General features: G+C 48.2%; 1 protein-coding gene across 2 annotated transcripts in view; it reads right to left on the minus strand.

The window, feature by feature from the left end:
* ror2 (receptor tyrosine kinase-like orphan receptor 2) overlaps positions 1-22165 on the minus strand; it is a 36127-nt gene that overhangs the window by 9842 nt on the left and 4120 nt on the right. Inside the window, exons 2-3 of one of the 2 annotated variants that reach the window (XM_030085542.1) lie at positions 8111-8182; positions 12-299 (exon numbers count right to left, since the gene is read on the minus strand). In XM_030085542.1, the coding sequence (XP_029941402.1) occupies positions 12-299; positions 8111-8182 (360 nt within the window). The remainder of the gene's footprint in view (positions 1-11; positions 300-8110; positions 8183-22165) is intronic. The other variant, XM_030085543.1, reaches the window with a different exon arrangement.

Genomic DNA, 22165 nt, shown 5'->3' on the forward strand with positions numbered 1-22165 from the left:
GTGAGGCTCACCCAGTTTGACGTAAAGCACTCCGGTGGCGGAGATGACCTTCAGCGAGTTGGAGGCCACGCACTGGTAGTAGCCGGTGTCGGTGGTGTCCAGGTCCTGGATGCGGAGCTTGGAGCCCGCCTCCGTCTTGCGGATGGTGATGCGCCCCTGCTCCTGGACCACCGGCGCGTCGTTCTTCAGCCAGCGGATGGTCGGCCTCGGGTTGCCGCTCACCTTGCAGTGCAGCGTGGCCGTCTGGCCCTGGAAGTGAGTGATGTTGTTGACGGGCTCCTGGAACTCCAGGAAGTAACCTGGAGGAGGCGAGACGGCTTTTCAGGGTTCAGAGGTTCAAAAGAGAGCTGCAGGATAACGTCTGATGTGTTTCGTCATTGACTGTCGTAACGAAATGATCTGAGCTCAATCCAAACAGGGTCACAGGTCAGGGTGGAAAGCAACAGAGGACAGCAGTCCTGTTTCTGACGCCGTGACTGGATTAACTCAGACTATCATCAGTCCCAGCACCCGACTGGAAGCCTGGATCTGAGCCAAAATCAAGTTCTGCTTCAACATTTGGTTTTCATTTTTGCTGACGGTATCCAGCCGTCAACGGTCATTAAGCAAGAGGAATACTTTACTGGAGGGACTGGAAACTGTGATTTTACACTGGTTCTACAGAAAGTCTCCTCTGACTCTGGTTCTGCAGGTTCTTTAACGTTACAGGGAGTTTCCACCATCTCCTCAATTTGCTCTTGTGGAATTTTCTGTCAAGCGTTTGCAGATGACTGTGTTGTGTTTTGAGGTGTCGAAATAAAGTTGAACCAAAGTGAAATAACTTGCACAGATTGAGTTTCAGCTGTCCTAAAAACTGTTGTGATTTCAGTTGCTGGACACATAAATCATTTACAACAAAGACAGGAGAAAAAACACAATTACCATTTCCTATGTCAGTATTGATCATTCTCTCATATACTGGTTTTGGACTGGGGTGTTAAATCAGCGTGGCAGCCATAAAGCTTTAAACCAGGCATGTCAAACCCATTTTATGTAAGAAGTCACTTTACAGTCCTACGTCATCTAAAGTGAATCAGGAAAATGAAAGATCATCCACAACTCCCATCTTTTCTTTGTTTCTTGGAAAATATGAGTAAAATATGACAAAGCGGTATTTCATTATCTTTTCACAAAACCTAAAAACCACGTTGATATTCACAAAATAAAAATATACAATCAGTTTGTATTGATTACTCAAGCACTAAGTTTCTGCTGCCCTCGGCACATTTTTCATCCACCCTCACAGAGCGCTAATGCTACGTCACCCTCAGAGAATCAGGTGAATGATTGATATGAGTGACAGTAACCTTCAGCTGCACCAGAGAACACAGCAGATTATAATCCAGTCTGATTACAGCAGGGGGCATTCAGAGTGCTTATAGCTCAGCTCACGGAGAATTGAATCCAGATATCACAGAAAATTAGATCAGTTCTTTCTTGTTCAATTAACTGTTAGTTTGCAACTAAACAATCCAAGTATCTCCAAAAGTTTCTGACCAATCAACCACCTGGCCAGCCAGCCAACCAACCAACCAACCAACCAGCCAACCAACCAACCAAGAAGCCAGCCAGCCAGCCAACCAACCAAGAAGCCAGCCAGCCAACCAACCAACCAAGAAGCCAGCCAGCCAGCCAACCAACTGACCAACCAACCAACCAACCAACCAGCCAACCAACCAACCAAGAAGCCAGCCAGCCAGCCAACCAACCAAGAAGCCAGCCAGCCAGCCAACCAACCAGGAAGCCAGCCAGCCAGCCAACCAACCAGGAAGCCAGCCAGCCAGCCAGCCAACCAACCAAGAAGCCAGCCAGCCAGCCAACCAACCAACCAAGAAGCCAGCCAGCCAGCCAACCAACCAAGAAGCCAGCCAGCCAACCAACCAACCAAGAAGCCAGCCAGCCAGCCAACCAACTGACCAACCAACCAACCAACCAACCAGCCAACCAACCAACCAAGAAGCCAGCCAGCCAGCCAACCAACCAAGAAGCCAGCCAGCCAGACAGCCAACCAACCAAGAAGCCAGCCAGCCAGCCAACCAACCAGGAAGCCAGCCAGCCAGCCAGCCAACCAAAAAAGAAGCCAGCCAGCCAGCCAACCAACCAAGAAGCCAGCCAGCCAACCAACCAACCAAGAAGCCAGCCAGCCAGCCAACCAACCGACCAACCAACCAGCCAGCCAGCCAACCAACCAACCAACCAACCAGTCAATCAACCAGCCAGCCAGCCAACCAACCAACCAAGAAGCCAGCCAGCCAGCCAACCAACCGACCAACCAACCAGCCAGCCAGCCAGCCAACCAACCAACCAACCAACCAACCAGCCAATCAACCAGCCAACCAACCAACCAACCAACCAGCCAATCAACCAGCCAGCCAGCCAACCAACCAACCAGCCAGCTAGCCAACCAACCAACCAACCAACCAGCCAACCAAACAGTCAGCCAATCAACCAGCCAGTCAGCCAGAGGGCAGAAAAGCAAATGTTTGAACGGCACCATAAACTGCTAATTGCAAAATGACACTAAAATAATTCCTCTTCAGGCACAACACAGATTCTTGCTTCAATCCTGCAGTTTGAATGAATCCACATCAGAAACCTGCAAACACAGCATGAGCTCAATGACACACTCTACTGTGTGAAAATAAAGTCAGGGTGGAAAAGCAATCTAACAACAAGTGGAGATATCAAGTAGTGACCTTTTCTGTCTCGGTTTTATGAATTGTTATCCATTACTTGTTCCTCAGATGTCACCACGATGATATACATCTAAAGGATTATTCATAGTTTGGATTAAATCACCTGAAACAGCAGCTCAGCGAACATCTGTATTCTGCATTCAGACTTTCTGCTCCCACAGAAATATTTCAGGTTCTTCTGACGTGAGGTTCTGGAGTGAGAATATTTATGAGCCGTCTGTAACGGAGACCAGCGCTCCATAGATCCTCAGAAGATTTACTTAGCGAGGACAGACAGGAAATGTCTGCAGTAATGATTCAGCTGGGAATCGAACAGGGGAGCCACTGCTGTGACATCGCTGTTCATGCGGGGTTTGAGGTGGAAACCTTTCCCCCTGGTCATTAGTCGGTAAAGAACCTCAGTTCACCTCATTTCACGGACTGTTTAAGTTCCCGCGGTTGTTTGGTAAAGTTTCAGCTTTCGGATGAAGAAGCTGAATCTAGTCGGCATGCAGCCTGCAGCATGTACAGAGCTCCTCATCCAAACGTAGTCTCTCCAGCTTTTCATGTTTTTTATTTATAATATTTACATTTTCATGCGAAGCTCCAGTCTACATTCACTACACTGACCCGCTGCTAATAAGCCGGGATTTCCTGTTCCGACGTTATCTCCGTCCTGCAATCATTTACGTCTGCATGACAAGGATCTGCTGGATTTACAAAGACTTTCATGATAAATGTTTCCTTCCTGAGATGCGGTCCCACATGAACGCAGACTTGTTTGTTTTGCTTCCTCCTCCACTGCTTTATGCTTCTTCTTCTTCTTGTTTCTGCTCTCAGCTGTGATGAGCTTCATTCAGACAGTGAGGACAGAACAAACAAACATTTTGGAGCAAACCACCGACGGCTGACTGATACCAGCAGGCAGGAGTGAGCCTGGATGTTCACACGTGGTTCTGTTTAAGGTGCACGTCGTGTGCACGCAGGCCTGTTGGTATGTAATGTCACAGAAACAACACAATACAGCTTTGTGCACTGATGTAACCCTGCAGAGGGTACGGAACATACTACACCAGCTAGTAACTCTTTGTGCCTCCACTGCTTTCGAAAAAAGTAATAACAATAAGAAGAAAGATCCTCAAAGTCACTTTACAGGGAACATAAAAGAAAAAAGAACTGGCATAGAGTAGTTAAAAATAAAGAAACAACGAGATAAGAGTAGTTAAATATTGAAATCCATCTTGAACAGGTGGGTTTTCATGGTTATTTTTAATGTAGCATTAAATTTAATATATAACTGAGCATAACTAAGCATTTAATAACTATAACCAAGTATTAAAATGAAAATCGCTAAAATGGAAAATAAAAAAAGAAATGTTTGAACAGCTAAACCCTGAAAAAGCTGGAAGAGTTAAAACTGCTAATCTGGCTAGAAATGCAAAAGATCCAAAAAAACAAAAATAACTAATAAACAAATAATTAGTTAAAGCCATTAAAATGCTGGTGTGTGTGTGTGTGTGTGTGTGTGTGTGTGTGTGTGTGTGTGTGTGTGTGTGTGTGTGTGTGTGTGTGTGGTGGTGGTGGTGGTGGTGGTGGGTGGGGGGGGGGGTGGGTACAAATGTGTTTGTACTTTGTTGAAACACGTTTCATCACTGAATATTTTTCTTTGGGCCACATTTCAAAAACAGATGGACTGAAGCACTGATTGGCTTTCCCTCCAGTCCTGAAGCCCGACCATTAACGCCCCCCCCCTCCCATACAGAGCAGCCTCCGGGCCTGCTGACAGCGGGGCGAGCGGGACGGAGCGATGAAAAGCGAAGGTAGACGTGAACGCAGGCCACTGAGAGGCTGGCACCGCTTCATCCTCATTCCAGCTGGAAGACGTTTCCTCTTTGTGGCGGCCGGAGGCAGAACTGGCAGTTCAACCACTGGTGATTCAAACAGATCCGCCTTAAATGGATGTGCAGAGAGGCCGATACACAAGGCTCATTATTTTATTACGTATCGACAGCGGTTTTTTATTTTTCTCTCTCTTTTTAAGTTAAAGCAGCTGAATAATCTGGATTTGATTTGAATTCAGACTATCAAAGCTGAGTTGCTCATTATCTGATCTACAAAAGCTGAATGAAGCGATACTCCTCCTCACCCCCACAGTTGGTCAGTCAGTAAAGGATTACAGCTGTAACGCAGAGCCTGGATGATTCCTCGCGCCTGTTTGCCTGGACGTCATGTAGCTGCATGTATGACTGTATAAGGCAATAACAGCAGAGACAATGATAAACACTGGCCGACTTTCAGAAGTCTCGTGGCTCTGGCTAGCATCTGCATTTCAAGCAGAAGCGTCGCTCTGGAGTTTACGCAATGGAAAAACAGAGAAGTGTGGCCGGATTCCCGTCCTGGCTCAGCAGAGCTCTGCTGCACATGAGTAATGTCACCACACGGCTCTGTAATTATAAAGTCTTCAGCCTCCCTGCCACTCGCTGCCTGTGTGAGGTAAGAAAACATCCAACAGCTGACAAGCTGCACTTAAAACTACCTGCAGGATCCACAAGTTAAAGGAGGGAATGTACCAGCACACAATTCACTCTCTGAGCACAAAGGCTTGTAGATCCAATACTGTTACAAAGCTTCCACGTCTTCTGTCACCTTCTGTTATATAAGATGATAATTAACACACCCATTGATTTATCTGCTCTGAGAAAGAGTGTGAAAGTTACGTGAAATTGTGTTTCGTAAAATACCCAACTGTAAACTGTGATAGTTTGGATTAAAATTCCCATTTGAATAAGTCATCAGGAACATTTCCAGCTCAGAATTCTCTGTATGTATCACAGCAGGATGAAAAGCTGTCAGCTCCTGTCCTCCGTCTTCCTTCATGCTGTAAGTCCACTCAGGGTCAGAATGAAGAAATGTTCTCCTCGTACGCAGATGACACCGCTCTAAATGTCTCTGCTGATTAAGCTGCTGGCGCCGTACCAACTACCTTTCTCCTCCTCTTGATATTTTCTCAGAACATAATTTACAGTTCGTCTTTTGTTGACATTTCACTAATATTAAAGTATCTCAATATCAATGCATCCTTTGTTGGAAATGTTGATTTGGATAAGAGAGGTTGAGTTCTAAAGAAACACTCTGAATCCTCCGCCGATGTTGTGCAGAAACAAATGTTCTGTAAAGAAAACACCCCGAAGGTTTTCAGCGGAAAGTGTGGCTGAGTAAACAGGCTCTTAGTGGTCTGTAGTTTGGCTCTTAATGTGTCTCACCTGAACGTTTCCACCTGCGTCTCCTTAAAGCCTCCGTCTGTTTCGTGCCCTCACCTCTGGCCGGCTCACTTTTTGTTTTGGAAAGAAAGAGTTAAACCTGATCTGTTGGTCCATTCTTCCTGCTGCAGCTCAGCGAAGGCAGCATGCCTGCATGTATTATAGGCTCACAATCACCGATCAACTGTGAGATTCTGAGAGCATCATTCCCGGTCTAAATCCATTCCACTTTGTGCCCGGCGAGGTACTTAAAGCGTGGCAGTCTCAAATATCAAGGCCCAAGTGCTTGATTGATTAGTCTTATCCCCACGAGATAGAGGTAATGAAAAGCAGCTTTCTCTCCGAGCTCGCCGGCTGGCACGCCTCCAAAGCCTCCAAAACCCGGTCTACTTGGACCACCAGCTTGTTTTTCTAAGAAACAAAGTGCTCCAGAAATGTGACAAACGGAGCCAAAAGGGTTTCAGAGCGAGTCTGACTCGGTAAATCAGGCGCGGTCAGGAAACAGTGGACTGCAGAAGTGTGAATGAAGTCTCGGACAGCCGCTGAGTTATGAAGGTTTGATTCGCTAATGAGAAGCTCACACACATCCCTGAAACAACAGGAAGTCGGCGTGCTACTCCTGTTTAGCTTAGCCTTCACATCTGGGCAGAGAAAATAAGACCTACCGGCACAAAACTCAGTCCTGTGCACAAAATGAGCTGCGTGGCCTCCACACAAACACAACCCTCTACTCTGGGTGAAAGAGGTGATATCAGTAAACAAACTGCACCTTAAATCATCATTATAACAAGGAAGTCATAATTAGACATGTGCAGTGACTTCTGAGAGGCTCAGTGCTCCCCTCAGCCCGAGGCAGGCCGGTGGTCAAACTCTCATGACAATGTACCGTTTCATTTCCCCACCCTGGCATTAAACAGAGCCTGCTGCAGCGGTGCCGAAGCGTCCCCTGAAATTACAGCATGATTGATGCTCGCGGGCCAGGAGGCCGCGCTGAACACCCACCGAGCGGCGGGAACGGTCCCACAGACCAGAGGGCGACGCCGCCGACCAGCAAGAACCCCGCTCCACATCATTAATGAGCGCCGGGAAAACTGCTTCAGCAACTCTGATGTGACAATAATTCATCCCAGATCAACGGTGTGTGTGTGTGTGTGTGTGTGTGTGTGTGTGTGTGTGTGTGTGTGTGTGTGTGTGTGTGTGTGTGAGAGATCCTGAAGTCCCTGTTTCGACAACAACAGCGCCAACTCGTGGCCCAACATGAAAACTATTTCATTCAAGAGAAAGCTTCATTCTGAGGTAGAAAAACAAACAACTGCTTTTTGTTTAATCCACTCATATTGTCTTAAAATGATGTGGTTACACAAAATGCGTTCTTTTGCGATCACTTTGGGAATATAATCTACATTTTGCACTGAGAATAAGGTAAACCAAAATCCCTACGAAGAGCCGTAATCAAACATGTTTGTAAGAGTCGAAACTGCTCCCACCACACTGTAAATACTGGGGCATGTTCGTGGAGTCTGTGGTCCACAAACAGAATTCCCAAACGACCGTTTTTACAGCTAAAGAAGAGCAAATCCCAGAAACATGCCGCGCGTGATTCCCCGCTCGCCCCGACCAGCAGCACCACTTTTCAATCTGCGGATCTGAGTGTAGGAGGAAGACTTCTGTCTGCAGTTCAGACCAGAACCTGCTGACAACCAGCGCTAATGTTTATGTAATGCTGAAACAAAGAGAAATCCAAACAGATCCTCTTCAAAAGTTGAGCATATTTCCCTGTTTCTTGAAGAAAAGCACGTTATTTTGTTTGAGCAGTTCATCTCCTGGTTCGCCACAGGCTGATAATCAGGTAAACTCATGTCGGAGGAGAGTGCGCACGTTTGGCCTGATTCAATGGAGGTTTGCGTTCAAAAACAGGTGGATTGCCAAGTCCTGCGATTCCGTCACATTAAACCCATCCTGTTTCCACAAGCAGAAGGTTACAAACCAACCACAACTCCGAATGCTGGAATTCATGCATGCGTTACCGGCGGCCTGTGGATTAGCGATGCTGCTAATGCTGACGGACAATTCAAAGCCAAATGTTTTACAGAGCGTCACACACAAACAGGGTGCGAGGAGGGAGGAGTCACCGACCTTCAGATGTGGGGGCGGCTCCACTCTGAGCCTCCAGCAGTCCGTCTGTGTCCGCCGACAGGCCCGGGTCAGCTGCAGGAACAGCACAGGACACACAGTCAAACCTCAGAGCCCAGCAGGCCGACACCGAGCCCGGCGGTCCCCGGAGACGGCGGAGACCACCACAAGCATAACAAAGGAGTCGGATGAAGGAGACGGCATCGGGAACTGTTTACGGAGGGACTAAACATTTCAAGGTCTGCGTGTGGTGCTGGGAAGGCCCACGAGACATTAATACGGGGACTTGAGTGATGTTCAGGGCAGCCTGCCTGTTACACAGTGACTGTACGAGGGTGAAATCCACGGCCGAGGGGCGAGCGGCCGGCACATACATCCTGACAAAGAAATCCCCAGCTGGATTCTGGGAAGGCCACAACCCCAGCATGGTCCAAAATGTGCTTCTCAACGGCCTCTGTCGGGTTTCCATTCAAAAAAAGAAAGAGAGAGAAAAGAACGAAGCTTCTCACGACTGTGTCCGGAGAGGAAATGTGCCCAGATCATTTTATTATAATTAATCTGCTTTAAAAACATGAAACACATGTTAAACTGCTGCAGAGCAAATGTCAGAGTGTTGCTGTGGAAATACGCAGATGTTGGTATTCTAAAGTCTGACCTGACGAGCATGTGAATAACGTCTTTACTGTAAAGCCCAGATCAGTCAGAAATGAGGCGCCGCCATCATCAGCATGAAAACCATAGAAATATAACCAAAACCAGCAAAGTGAGTGGACTGCTCTGCTGGTAGAAACACGTGATGGAAAAAAATGAAGCAAAAAAAAAAAAAAAAAGAGCTCAGTCACTGCTGGTGGAAATTAGGGGCAAGAAAAAGAACACTGGTGTTTTGGCTGACAGAGGACGGCTATCTCTGGAGCTCTCAACGTTATCACGTTTACTTAATCCGGAGCAGCCCTCGCAGTCAATTCTAATAAACAGACTGTCGAACCTGAGCCTCGTATCGCTCCTCTGAGCTCCGACTGAATTCCTTCAACAACATCTGATCTCCGGCGGCTTCGGTCCCGCGCTCGGAATCCTCCTTGATGAGAACCAGCTCGCGAACCACAATTATGTCTGATGGAAAATCAGAAAAAAACAGTGGAGTCTCAAACTGTCAAACAAGATTTTTCTCAGCGTTCTGGAGCTCCTCTGCCGTGGCACGGAGCGAACGTGTTGACCAGCATCCACAGCAACAGCAAGGCGTCAGAGCTGCCTTCAGAGGTGGCTGCGCTCTGATAATGATGGGAAACTTTGATTGCTTCCTGCTCTCGCGCCGAGCTTTTGGCTTTCCATAACCCCATACTGTTGTTTCTTGTGAGTAACAGACACTCTGGCTGCTCCTCTGATTGGCTGCAGCTCTCCCTGGGAGCTAATCAGGATCAGGCTCCGTTATTAGCTCCACTCCGCTTGGCACCGGCCGCCGCTGCTCGCTCATACGCTGCATGTGCTCCACAGATGTGGGCGCTGGAGGAAATTGGTGGTGCTGGAGACTCGGGAAGAACAGTGTGCAGCGTTGGTTTGACGAGCCCCACCGGCTCCCGCAGGAACAGGAACAGTGAAGACACACTCGGCCTTCAGCCGCCTGCAGACACTGGAAGCTTCGTGTTCCTGTGCAGTCAGAACCGGACCGTTTCTGGACGTCCGCGAGACGAGGCCTCACTTCAGAGCTCCTAAACACCGACGACCACATGACAGGACCGAGCAGAAGCATCAAAGCGCGACGTCTTGTTGGCTGTTTGGATCTTTGATCATGTTCACCGCTGCTGCCATCTGGTCTCCATCCACTGCACTCAGTTTTCAACCAGAACCACCAGAGTGAGGCCGGGCGGGTTTTCACGTTTTCATACCGTTAGAAGTTCCTCACATTGCCCGGGGTGTGCGGTATTAAAATCACCGTGAAGAGCTCAGAGGGAAGGCTTGAGCCAAATCAAGTGTTGGGACTTCTTATTTACCTGACAAGGCTTGAACGCAACACAGTTAGGGGCCGTTCAGGAGCCAGTTCACCTGACAAATCAAGATTGTCCTGTTAGACGGGGATGGTCCTGTTAGAAGTAGCGTCCATCCTGTCAAAGGGGATCCTTCCTAGAAAGGGTTTATCAAGTTAGACGGGGGAATCCTAGACCCGACACTGGGATGACATCCTCAGGTGGACTCTCAGGACATTGGACAGGTCTTACCAGCTGGACGGGGGTCTTTGAAGGGGGAGCTGGAGAAACAAGGCAATGGGATGTCTTTTCAAGGTGACATACCATAAGTTTGAGCACTTTATTTTGTTTCCTTCGCTTCCTTTCTTTTTCTTTTCTTTTTCAAATGTGTTTTAAAAACAGATTTTCTGAGCCGTTCCTCTTCTTAGGCTCTGGAATCTTTTCTCAAACTCTCCTGTTTTTCCATAGATTTCACTTTGGAGTCTCGTTATTAGCTGGGCAGCTACAAAACAAACCGAAAACACAATCTATTTGCAATCCGTGTGCAATTCGGCACATTTTATGAAGGATCTCTGTAAATCAAGAAGTTTCTTCTCTTCCACATAAGCAGCTGAAGCTTCAGCTCGCTGCTCACACACACAAGCATACAGGAGTTACATGACTGTGCTGAAACATCATGAAACGGCTCATTTCAGCGAGTCCACCGCCACCGTAAACGATTCGCCGCCCTCATGAATCAGCAGTATTTTTCCAGACCCTGTGTGTGAAGCCGTGATGGCCAGGAGCCGAGCGGAGTGGAGCTTGATAACGCCGCCTTGGAACGCAGCGAAGTGAAGGCAACAGGATGCTTTTCCACGCCGGGCTCAGCCGGAGCGCCGGCCGCCGCATTCCTGCAGCCTGCTGCCTCCGCCATGAAAGACTCCTTTGAGAGCGGCGAGGCCGAGCCACCGCCGCACGGCGAGGGCCTCCTGGCACACCTCAACACTTTCCTTCACTCCGCTGTTAAAGTGCTGCCGACACGCGCGTGTGTGTGCGCGCGCGTGTGTGTGCTGTTTACACAGTCGTAATGCGGCCGTGCGTGTTCTTAAAGGACAAAAGTTATTCCTCATTACAGAAATAGTTAGAACGTGAAGTGATGAAGTGCTTACAGATTTACAGTGAAGTCGTTAAGGGAGTTAGTTTTGAGTGTGTGTGTGTGTGTGTGTGTGTGTGTGTGTGTGTGTGTGTGTGTGTGTGTGTGTGACGGGAGCGTGGCCTGATTTTACAGTTCACAGACAGCGGAGCGGCCTTGTACAAACATCTCTGTGCTTTCCAGGCGGAGACGCCGCCGCTGAGCAGGAAAACATAACCGCCGCCTCTCTTCCCTCCTCTGCAGGAGCGCCGCGGCGAGCCGGAGCGCTCGCAAGCAGCCAAGCAACACAACACGGAAACAGAGTGAACACAGAGGGCCGGGCCGTCCACGCTGACTGAAGCCTCCTGAAGCCTTCAGACTCAGAAACATGGCTTCAGTGAAGATGTGGTCAACCGGCCTCCTCCCGCGATCCGGTCCAGCCCCGGCTGTGAGCCTCCTCTGTCCCTCTCCCCCCCGTTCAGCCTCTCAGTTTTCCGTCTTGGGACTTATTCAGGACCTCCTCGGTTTCAGAGTTAAGTGCAGTGAAGAAAGCCCTCGCTGCTGCTTTCAGATCAGTTCAGCTCAAATCTCCTCCGCACCAGCCGGCCCAGTTCTACTGCGCACAAAGCGGCAATAATGAAAAGACAGGACGCCGTGCAAGAGGTCAGACCGCGAGCTCCAGGATCGAGGGAAAGAAGCGGTCCGGTTCATCTGGAGGTGGAGGAGGAGGGGTCAGGGCGAGGGGAGGGATTACTCTGCTCCAGGAGTTACTGTGACCTGCGTGTAAAGGTATGAAAGTCAAATCTGAACCTGCGGCGGTCGACTCGCAGCAGCGAGTTTCCATGATGGTCTGTACCGTCCCTGAATCTTCCAGCCGGCTCTCATGTTCAGCAACGATTCAGTCTGACTAAGAGCAGAGCAGGTCAAGATTTACAACAGATATGAAACCTCTCAAAGCTGCATCTTTAATCTCCTCGCTGAGGACGGAGAAGAAAACCAGCCGTGAAAAAGTTCCTGTGCTGAGAAGCGATCCTCTTCTTTCATCTCCCTCCACCCCGATAAACATCTCTATCCGAAGCAGAACTGTGACGATCGAATGCAAAGTGTGCAATGTGGGACGAGTGTGCTTTGAAGAGGAAATGCAGATAGAGCGGAGCGGCGGCTCAGGCTGGCCGTGTGGAGAGCGGTGGGTGCAGCGTCCCGTCTGCCGGACCGAGCTGCCAGCCAGCCAGAAAAAACTCCACTGGATCAGACAGCGAAAAATGAGAGCGGAAATTCTAAATTATTACTCTCCCAAGCCAGTTAAGAGCGGGCTGGAAAGTCTGAATACAACATGTAGGAATGTGTTACCGGCAGATCGCTGTGTTTGTCCAGCGCTCAGCGTCTCTCCGCTCGGAGAGGACGCGGGAGGCAGACGGCAGTTATGACCCCTCATAAACACTAAAGGTCAGAGAATCTGAAGCCTCCCCAGTGAAAACAGCCCAGACGGCCCTGCAGGTTCCTCGTTCCCATTCAGCTTTAGGCTTCATTCGGCCTTAAAGGCGCAATAAGTAGGAAATTTCCATTTTTCATCTGCCGTTGAAGAAATATTCCCTGTGAACATCCATTGTCTCCTTAAACAATGTCTTTGTCAAGTGTTCTTCTTCCAAAATGAGTTGTTCAGGATGGAGCAGCAGGGTTGCCAAACAAGCAGGACAACATTCCGTATTTTATGACTGCGCTGTTAGCCGAGCGGCCAGGACCACCAGTCGACACCAGTCGTGCTCGAGCATGGCGGGCGTGCGATGTCAGTCATGTGCGATGTGCCGCGAGGGCGACGCGCCTGAATACAGTCATCTAAAGTCTCCCAACCTGGCAACCTGCATGACGCTCTCTAAAGAGGAGGGGGAGGAGAACATTATGTGAGGTAATATTACTTACTGCAATTTTAAAGGAATACTCCCAAGATTTTGGACCCACGCCCTTTCCCTATCATTGACAAAGTTAGACAAGATCATACATACCTTTTTTGTGTCTCTGCGTCCAGTGGCTGGATCCCAGCTGTTAGCATCGTAGTTAGCTTATTTATTGAGCTTATTTAGCTCAATTGCTGGAAGTCAATAGGAATCAGAGCCGGACTGACGAAAGTGGACAAAATACTCCTTCCAGTGGTCCAGGGGACGGCGTATTAGCATGTGAAGTAAATCCGAATGGTTGTGAAACATTTTAAAAGTTGCGTTTTCTTTTCAATCTGTTAAAATAACATTTTGACACACACAGATCTGCACAAGCATAGTGATCCGCGGAAGGATATACCAGCACACAGCGGCTTAAGTCTGTGGCTTCTACTGCTGTGCTCCGGTACGTCCTTCCGCGGAGCACTGCGCATGCGCAGATCTCTGTGTATCAAAACGTTATTTTAACGGATTGAAAAGAAAACACGTCTTTTAAAACGTTTTATAACCATTCGGATTTACTGCACGTGCTAATATGCCGTCCCCTGGACCACTGGGAGGAGTACTTTGTCCACTTTCGTCAGTCCGGCTCTGATTCCTATTGACTTCCAGCAATTGAGCTAAGCTAACAACGATGCTAACAGCTGGGATCCAGCCACTGGACGCAGAGACACAAAAAAGGTATTTATGAGTTTGACTAACTTTGTCAATAGGGAAAGGGCGTGGGTCCAAAATCTTCGGAGTATTCCTTTAACATGTTTTATTCAGCCTTAACTCAGGTTTCATATCCTTCAAATTCTCAGTTAATCATTCACATGGTGCGAAAATAAATCGGGAACATTTTCAGTTCTGTATTAATGCACTTATGCATGCTGACTTCTGAATATGCTGCTGTTTTCAGCTCCTCATTTTTCACTTCCCGGACCGTTAGGATCAAGCTGCCCTCATGTTTTTATCTCTCGCTCGGAGGTGATGAATGTGGCTCTGCTGTTTAACTCCGTCTGCTGCTGAGTGGAGGCTTCAGCAGAGCTATTTTTACTGAAAACCTCCGCCTGCCCGATAAAACCGGAGCCTTAATACAAACTTCAAGACTTGTTTCACCGTCCTGAACGTGGGATCTTTGTTATCCTGCAGTGGTTAAAGCTTTATGGGAGAGGCCGCTGAGACGCTGCACGCCATCAAAGACAAAGGACTGAAAGCAGCTTGATTTCTTCCACCTCTTCAGTCTGACGGAGTTCAGCAGCCCTGGAAGTTTATGACCGACTCGACCTTTGTGACGCAGTTTGACTGCACAGTGCCTCTATTTTACTGATTCTGAAGAGAAAACCACCTACCAGAGTCAAGATGGCCTCAACACCCGGAAGACTAAAGAGGTCATCATTGACTTCTAGAAAGGGAGGACCACACTCAGGCCTGAACATCCAGCAGGAACGAGTGTCACCAGGTCACATTCCTGTGAGTCCATGTCTCAGAGGACCTGGGCCGGACTGTGAACACCACCCACATCATTAGGAACACACCCCCTCCACCTCTGCCGAGAAACTTTTACCACCGTGCAATAAAGACCGTCCTGACTGATGGATGTACGGAGCGGTATGCGTCCCAGAGAAAACAACGGCGGCGGGTTATCAAGATGGCTCCCCCACTCCCACGCCTCAGGGAGATCCACTCAAGACGCCTTCTCCAACGGGATACAACCCCACCCACCCAGGACACTCCACTCTCCACCCAGGACACTGTTTGGTGTCTTTATTCGCGGAGAGCAGCTGTGGCTCGCAGTAGCGCTGTTCACGGATTTCTGACTCTCTCAGAAGTTAATCCGATGCCGTCCGTGGACCCACGAGCGTGACAAAGCCTCTCCATGACCCCCTCACATCACGGCACAGATTTCAAACCGGCATCAAAGGCATCAACGCGACTGTCCATCCGACGTCGGACGGCATAAAGTCACCTCCGGACAAATGCACTGGCGAGCGGCTCAGCGGAGCAGGTCCTGTCACTCAGTAACCATGAGCAGATGTGATTATGTTTGCCACATAGGCTCCATCACTCTTATCACTCAGACATAAACACGCATGTAAAGCCAGTTTACAGCGTGTGTGACGGAGCGGCTGGATCGCAGCGCTCCGCGGCTCCTCTCCAGGTCCTCAGATGGTATCGCCGGCTCAAAGTGGAATTTCCCTTCTCCCGCTCTGATGCTATCTCCCGCCCGGCGAGCCCTCATCAGCGGGCCAGCTCCAGCAGGGTAACTCCATCCCCATGACTGAGTTAAAACAACAGCAGCCATCTCATAAAAAAGCAAGCATTTCCCTTCAGATGTTTGGCCATTTGGAGGCTCAAAGACAAGACAATAACCAAGTCTGGGAGGTGGGGCTGGAGGTGGAGGGGGGGAGCTCTCTCATATTGTACCCCCCCTTTCTGATAAGCATGCCAGAGTCCATCTGAGGAGGCATTTCTTTATCTTTCTGACTCATTTTTCCAGAAGTGAGCGCTGCAGTGTGAGGCTGAGCGGAGCCAGAGGGACGATCCGACGGTCCGAAGCTTCACTGCAGCTTCTCTGAACTGTGATTAACAAAGCATCTGCTGCAGGAGGAGGGACGGCCATGATTCTGACAGGCTGTTATTCTGACAGGCTGCTGTTAGCATGTTTCCACAGACTGTAAAACCTGCCAGTCCACAGTCTCTAACAGAGTCTCTAACAGTCCAGAGTCTAACAGTCCAGAGTCTCTAACAGTCCAGAGCCTCTAACAGTCCAGAGCCTTTAACCACCTCGAGAAGTGATTCTGAGTGAAGACGCATGAAGACGTACTGGTGCCTGTTCACACTTGTCTTCAGTACTCTATGAACAGGGCCTGAGAGGACTCGGTCCAGCCTCAACCTGAGAGAAAGCGACTTGGTCAACGAGACACTTCAAACATTCTCCTGTGCTCTACTTTCTACTTCACTATACAACTACAGCTGGACAACAATAACAATGAGCTCATTTACTTTTAAATATCACAATTAAGGATCGACCAATTATTGGCCTGGCCGATAATATCGGCCGATATTGGGCATTTTTCTAATAATCGGCATCGGCCTTTTTTTCCACCAATAGCCGATAAAATAAATTTATTTAAAAACATGCTCTTTGGATCATATATACAGCCGTCTCTCTCTCGGCCTGAAGTCACTACCCTGGGCTGTGTAACAATTACCCCTTTCCCACTGCAACTAGCGGGTCGACCCGCGTCTGCGACCCGCTAACTATCGCCTTTTTAGACGCCTTTCCCACCGCCTGCAGACCCGCGTTTCACCTCCTGCTGGCGAGCCGCGTCGCTGCGTTTTCCCGCACTGATGGTGTCCCACGTTGATGACATCATCAGCGCGACGGAGCAAAACGAAAGTAAACAATGCAGCGGAAAACAGTCCCCGTTACCTGTAGACGAATCTCCTCTTCCCCACGGATCAGGAGAAGCTCTCTGGTCTCGTTATCTTGCCATTGCTGGGTCATCTTGACGAAGGAAATCTCACGCTGTGTCCAGAAACAACAACTAGCGCGTTAACTTAGCCGCGCTGCGTCAACGTCATAGTGTAAGTTCCCGGATGTGTCCCTCCCACTAAAAGATGCTACAAACTCACCCGGGAATTTACCGTGTCGATTGCAGGGTCAACGACCCGGGTCGAAATCCCGGGTCAAACCTTTTCCCACTGCCATCACTTAGCGGGTTTAAACGGGTTTTTTGGCCAGTGGTAAATGTCCCACCCACAGCTAAATTTTGACGCCAGAATGTTCATTTTCACTACAAATGATTATCGGTTCGACATATCGGTTATCGGTTTCCATAAGCACCAATAATCGGCATCGGCCCTAAAAAAGCCATATCGGCCGATCCTTAGTCACAATCCATCAGAATCAGTCAGTCCCATCAAATAATCTTAACTCAATGTCTGTTCGCACCATGTTTTAATGGTTTGTGTCTGACTCGTCCTGCCTTACGGCTCCCATTGTTACATGCAAGTGCTTGTTATTATGGTTTTAGTGTAGAAACTCAGTCCCGATGGCAGCAGGTAATCACATTACCAGTTCATATTTAAATTAATTTCAGATCTGATTTCACAGTGAATAGAAGCAGATCAACCTTATGAATTAATTTTATAAACATTGTTCATGTTTATTATTGTGATAACCAGTTTGAAAGCAGCGTTTTAATGTTGGTTTCACACACTCAGAGGAACTCGCACACCGCCAGGACTTCAGAGAACCGCTCAGGGACACGTGGACTCCTGGACATGTGGACGAGGCAGAACAGGACCGAACCACCAACCTCCAGAAGATTCCTGCTGCTCGTTTCCAGCATTGTTTAAACATCAGCCGCACGATGAGTTAAACATGTGACCCAATTTTAACCAGATGAAACTTTCACTTGTTTTTCCTTTGTTTCTTGTGTGTCTTCAGTTTCCTCCAGCTGTCTTCAGTTTGTTGACTTTGTTCTGAGGATTCAGGTGTTCGCTTGTTTTCGGCTGGACTTCCAGAAACGCCAGAGTGAGTGAACCGTGCTGGTTCCGCTGAACATCACGAACATGTTGTTCCGTAGACCCGGGCCAACTGGGACTACAGGAAGTGGACTCAGTCCGCCACTTCATTCACCAAACAGAGACGGTGAGTCACACACTGGACACCTTCCAGTCACACGGAAACGAGAGAAGAAAGAAGAACATGCAGACTCCAGAGTCCAGACGCACAGCGTCCTTGCTCCCAGGCACTAAACCACTGCACAGTCCTTCATAATTACTGTTAAATGATTTTCACCAACGAACAATGGAGCACAGATGTGTGGCCGGCTCCTGGTAGAATCACTGAATCTAATCAGTGGAACATCGCCTGGTTTTTTCCATTTATACACGAGAATGTTTCCACTGTTGTGCAGCACCGAGGAAACAAATCCAATCAGCTCCAGTCACTGTGGGCCTGTTGTAGGGTGTCGAACGAGCTCGCATTGTTCGAAGCAGGGCTGCTGGGCGGGAGCTGTCGACGTTCTCGCTCTGTCACATCTGCTCTCTGACTCATTAAAGCCATGTTGGAATGTGTTAATATAAGAAACCGCATCACCGTCGGGCTCAAAACATAAAGCAGAGGTAAAGAGTTTCAACTGGATTTCACAGCCAATCACCCGAGCAGGCGGGAGTCCCACGAGTTCAGCGCTAACCGTGTTTCTGTGAGTTAGAGGAGGAATGTGTAAGCTCCACGGTCACATCCACATCAATGCAATAAGTCCCACAATAGAGTTACACAGGTAGAGAAGTATGCACAATAAAACATGAGAACACATCCTGGGACCCTTTAACAGGATAATTACAAACAGACTCAACAACACAGCCCGTGGCTCCGAGTGTCTTCTAATCCAAACGCAGCGCCGTTAAAAACATCTTCTGCGGGGAAAACCTCCACCTTCCTCCTGCGGAGTCTTCGAGACAAGAAGGGTAAAAGCTCTGCTGGCTTCACTCTGACCTCTGAGTCAGGGGTGGGGGCGGTGGGGGTCCTCTCTCAGTAGACTATACAGTTTATATAGCCCAGTTCCAGAGGTGATGGAGACCACTTCCTGTCCAAACAAGTGGGGGTTTCGGACCCGTTTGACCTGCAGACAGTCGGTCCTGGTTCGCGCCTGCCTGTGTGGACACGCTCTCAGGATGAGAGCCACACGGCGCGGAGCAAGTGTTTCGTCACGATGAATGAATCCCACCGTGCTTTCTGTTCATACATGATCAATTTCAGACTCTCTACACACACATCGGCACATGCCGAGTCCTCCCTGACACACCGTGTGGTTCTTCTGATGATATGCCGATGATACCCGAGTGTTCGCTCCACCTTCAATAAAACACATTCCTCAGCACATACCTGACTGCACCTCCTGCTCGCCGCACAGCGAGCAGCTGAGCAGCCGAGCGGCTCCTCGGATTATTAAAAGACTTCATATCTCCAGCTCAATCAGAAAACGGCTCTCTGGAGCTGAAGAGAACGAGCTTCAAAAGCTTTGGAATTCCTGAATATCTGACCTGGTGTGAGAAAGTGAGTGCTTCACGACACGATATTACTGCATTACTTTTAGCTGATTACAGAGTAGTACTGGCTTAAATCACAGGTAAAGGATTGTGTGGAAAGTTGTACTAGTTTTATAAATGCAATGCAACTTTCCAAGGTTTATTAGTTTTAGATAAAACTCATCCATAAGGTGAAATGACTCGAGGGCAAACAGCCAAAATGTGACCCAAATCCCAAAAAATGATCAACAATTAGCACAATAATTTAGTGCAAATTTATCAATAAGAAAGTGATCACTTGAAAGAAAATAGAAGGCTGCATAAACTTTAGTGAAGTTATACCAGTTTTGTTATGTTAAATATGTTAATTAGTGAGAGTAATTAAGAAGTAATCTTCAGTAAACTGCTGATGCCTGTGGAGGAGATCTGAAGCAGAACGCTGCTGAAGCTCCAGATTCACTTCCTTCTGAGGACCTGCAGGATGAAATCAGATCCACTTCCAGGATTATAATTAATCCCAGACTGAGTCCAAGTGTGTGTGTGTGTGTGTGTGTGTGTGTGTGTGTGTGTGTGTGTGTGTGTGTGTGTGTGTGTGTGTGGTTGTCGCCCCCTCACACTAATGAGCTGAGGACAAAGTGATTCCTCTGGGACGTCCAGGTCTCTACTGAAACCACAGACCTTCAGCATGTGCGGATTTTTACTCTTTGTTTTGAGGAGACCGTTTTTAACCCTAAGCTGGACGCACAGCGGCGTCCGTGGGTGAAGAGGTGACCTCCCCGCCAGGCGCACAGTCTGCTTTTTAAAGACACTGTTCACCCAACCAATCACAAACACCTTGTGTTCAGGTGAAACGTGTCAGACATGGTTCCTCTTGCTGAGTTCCTGTTATTGATTTCTGATTTCAATGTGATTGTCTGGTGGGCTGGAGACGGGACAGACGGGGAAATAGTAGGCCCGCGGGCCACCAGTTTCCCTTCCTCGGTTCTCTGAGGACTCTTTCACTTCCTTCAGGCCTTTTCCAGAGAAAACCTTGTGTGTTCCTCAGTGGATAATCACACGCTCAGTCTGGGTTTCATCCATTCATACGGGTCAATCGCCTCTTTATTCGTGTTCACACCAGACTCGGCGTGATCACATGACACCCGAAAAAAAAAAAAACAACAAATCACTGCAACTGAAACTCCACTTTAAGGCGAGAAGGTGCCGGAGGTTCCCGTTACTGAAGGAGGAGCTCCTCCTGCATGTAAACACGTCAATCAGACTGAAGCTGGTGTTCTACACTGGAGCTGCCTGTCTTCTTCTGTGTTTAGAAAAACGAATTCAAAGGTTTTCATATAGTAGTCGACTGAATATGGAAGCACCATGAGAGGATCATGAAAGGATCATGAAAGGATCATGAGAGGATCATGAGAGGATCATGACGGGACCATAAGAGGACTGCAGCCAGGCCGTCCTCTCTGCTGGGCGATACGGCGAAAATGGCAGCAGACTGGATTTAATAAAGTTCTTCCTCAAATACAAATTCTGGGTCAAAGTCACTAACAAACTGCAACACAGGCACTTTAATAACCACCAGCCGCACAAAATAAACATGTGGATTCTCCAGGAAAATAGTGCAAAAAAAAAAGTGGCATGCATTAAAAAAACAGATGCTTGTGGGGTTCAGGCCAGCTGAGGCAAACTCATTTTAGTTCAGAGAGAAACTGGAGGGGGTCGGAGCAATGAAAAAACTGCACAATAATGCACAAACATCCACAAATCCAAACGTGTCAATGCAAATAAATAGAATACATGAATGGAAATGTAAAAATTTGTGCAATTTCAACATCCTCTCAGTTTTGTTATCATTTTATCACCCGGCTCTAACTATAATTCACACTTTAACTGTTTGCTAGAAGATGAAACTCCGGACTGTGTCTGGCTGTTCGTGTCTCGTTCAATAGACGATGACACGGCGCTTGTAGCTAAAACCCCTCCGCCATCAGCCGTTACACACAAGTTTATATGCTTTCCAAATATCAGCTGCAAACCTTGGTATTGTACCGAGACAAATTTCTCAAGTTGCCCAATGTGCACACACTGGAGTGTGTAAAATGAATATCCCTGTGAAGAAGGATATTAATGGAACAACATCACTCGAAACATAAAATTACCTCAAATCAATGCAGGAATTGAGCTCCTGACTGTACCAGAAGCTCTTGAGCCACTGGAGGTGGTCTGTATGGTGTATGGCTGTATGGTGGATGGAGGACCATTTGCTACGAGGACCAGGACGCGATGGACGAAATGGACCACTAGGAGGCAGCAGTTAGACGACTGCAGACAGTAAACATCCACAAGTAACTGTCAACAAGGTCTCTGTTGTGAAACTGGGGGAAGTTTGTCAACCCCGGACGCAATCACTTCGACTCCTCCACTCCTCTACTGTAAACGCTTCAAAGATCAATCCAAAGCAGAAACATGTGGTTGAACTAAAGGGCCCGAAGAAGATGAAAGTAGAAGTTAAAGCTACTCAAACAGAAGAAAGACACTGAACTTTCTAAAGATAGCATCTCTAATGAAGCATATGAATTGATGGTTAAAGAAACACCACCCTCCAACCACTGGAAAGAGGTCGAGGAGGAGCAGTGGAACCTCTCGGTCAGCGCTCTACAGCAGAATGAGACGGTACATGAAAACATCGAAGCCAAAGAGGAGCAGATCACGAAGCTTCGGGAGGAGAATGAGGAGCCGAGTTGGCACAACAAGTCCGGTACATGTCTGGAAGGTACATGTTTGGGAAAGGACCAGGTGAAAGAATACTTCCTCAGCTACAGGAACACCAGAAAAGGACAAGAGCAAGAAGGAACCTCAGGGTTGGAGACTTCGTCCTCATCATGGACAGCACGGCACCTCGGAACTCATGGCTGATGGGACGACAGGTTCAAACCTTTCCAGACCGTCGGGGATTTGTCCGTCAGGTTAGGATCAAAACTCAGATCAGCTGTCTGGCCCTAGCCTCGTAAACCAGCCCGGCCCGCCAATACCA

Source organism: Salarias fasciatus, assembly GCF_902148845.1.
Source record: "Salarias fasciatus chromosome 7 unlocalized genomic scaffold, fSalaFa1.1 super_scaffold_4, whole genome shotgun sequence".
Lineage (NCBI taxonomy): Eukaryota > Metazoa > Chordata > Actinopteri > Blenniiformes > Blenniidae > Salarias > Salarias fasciatus.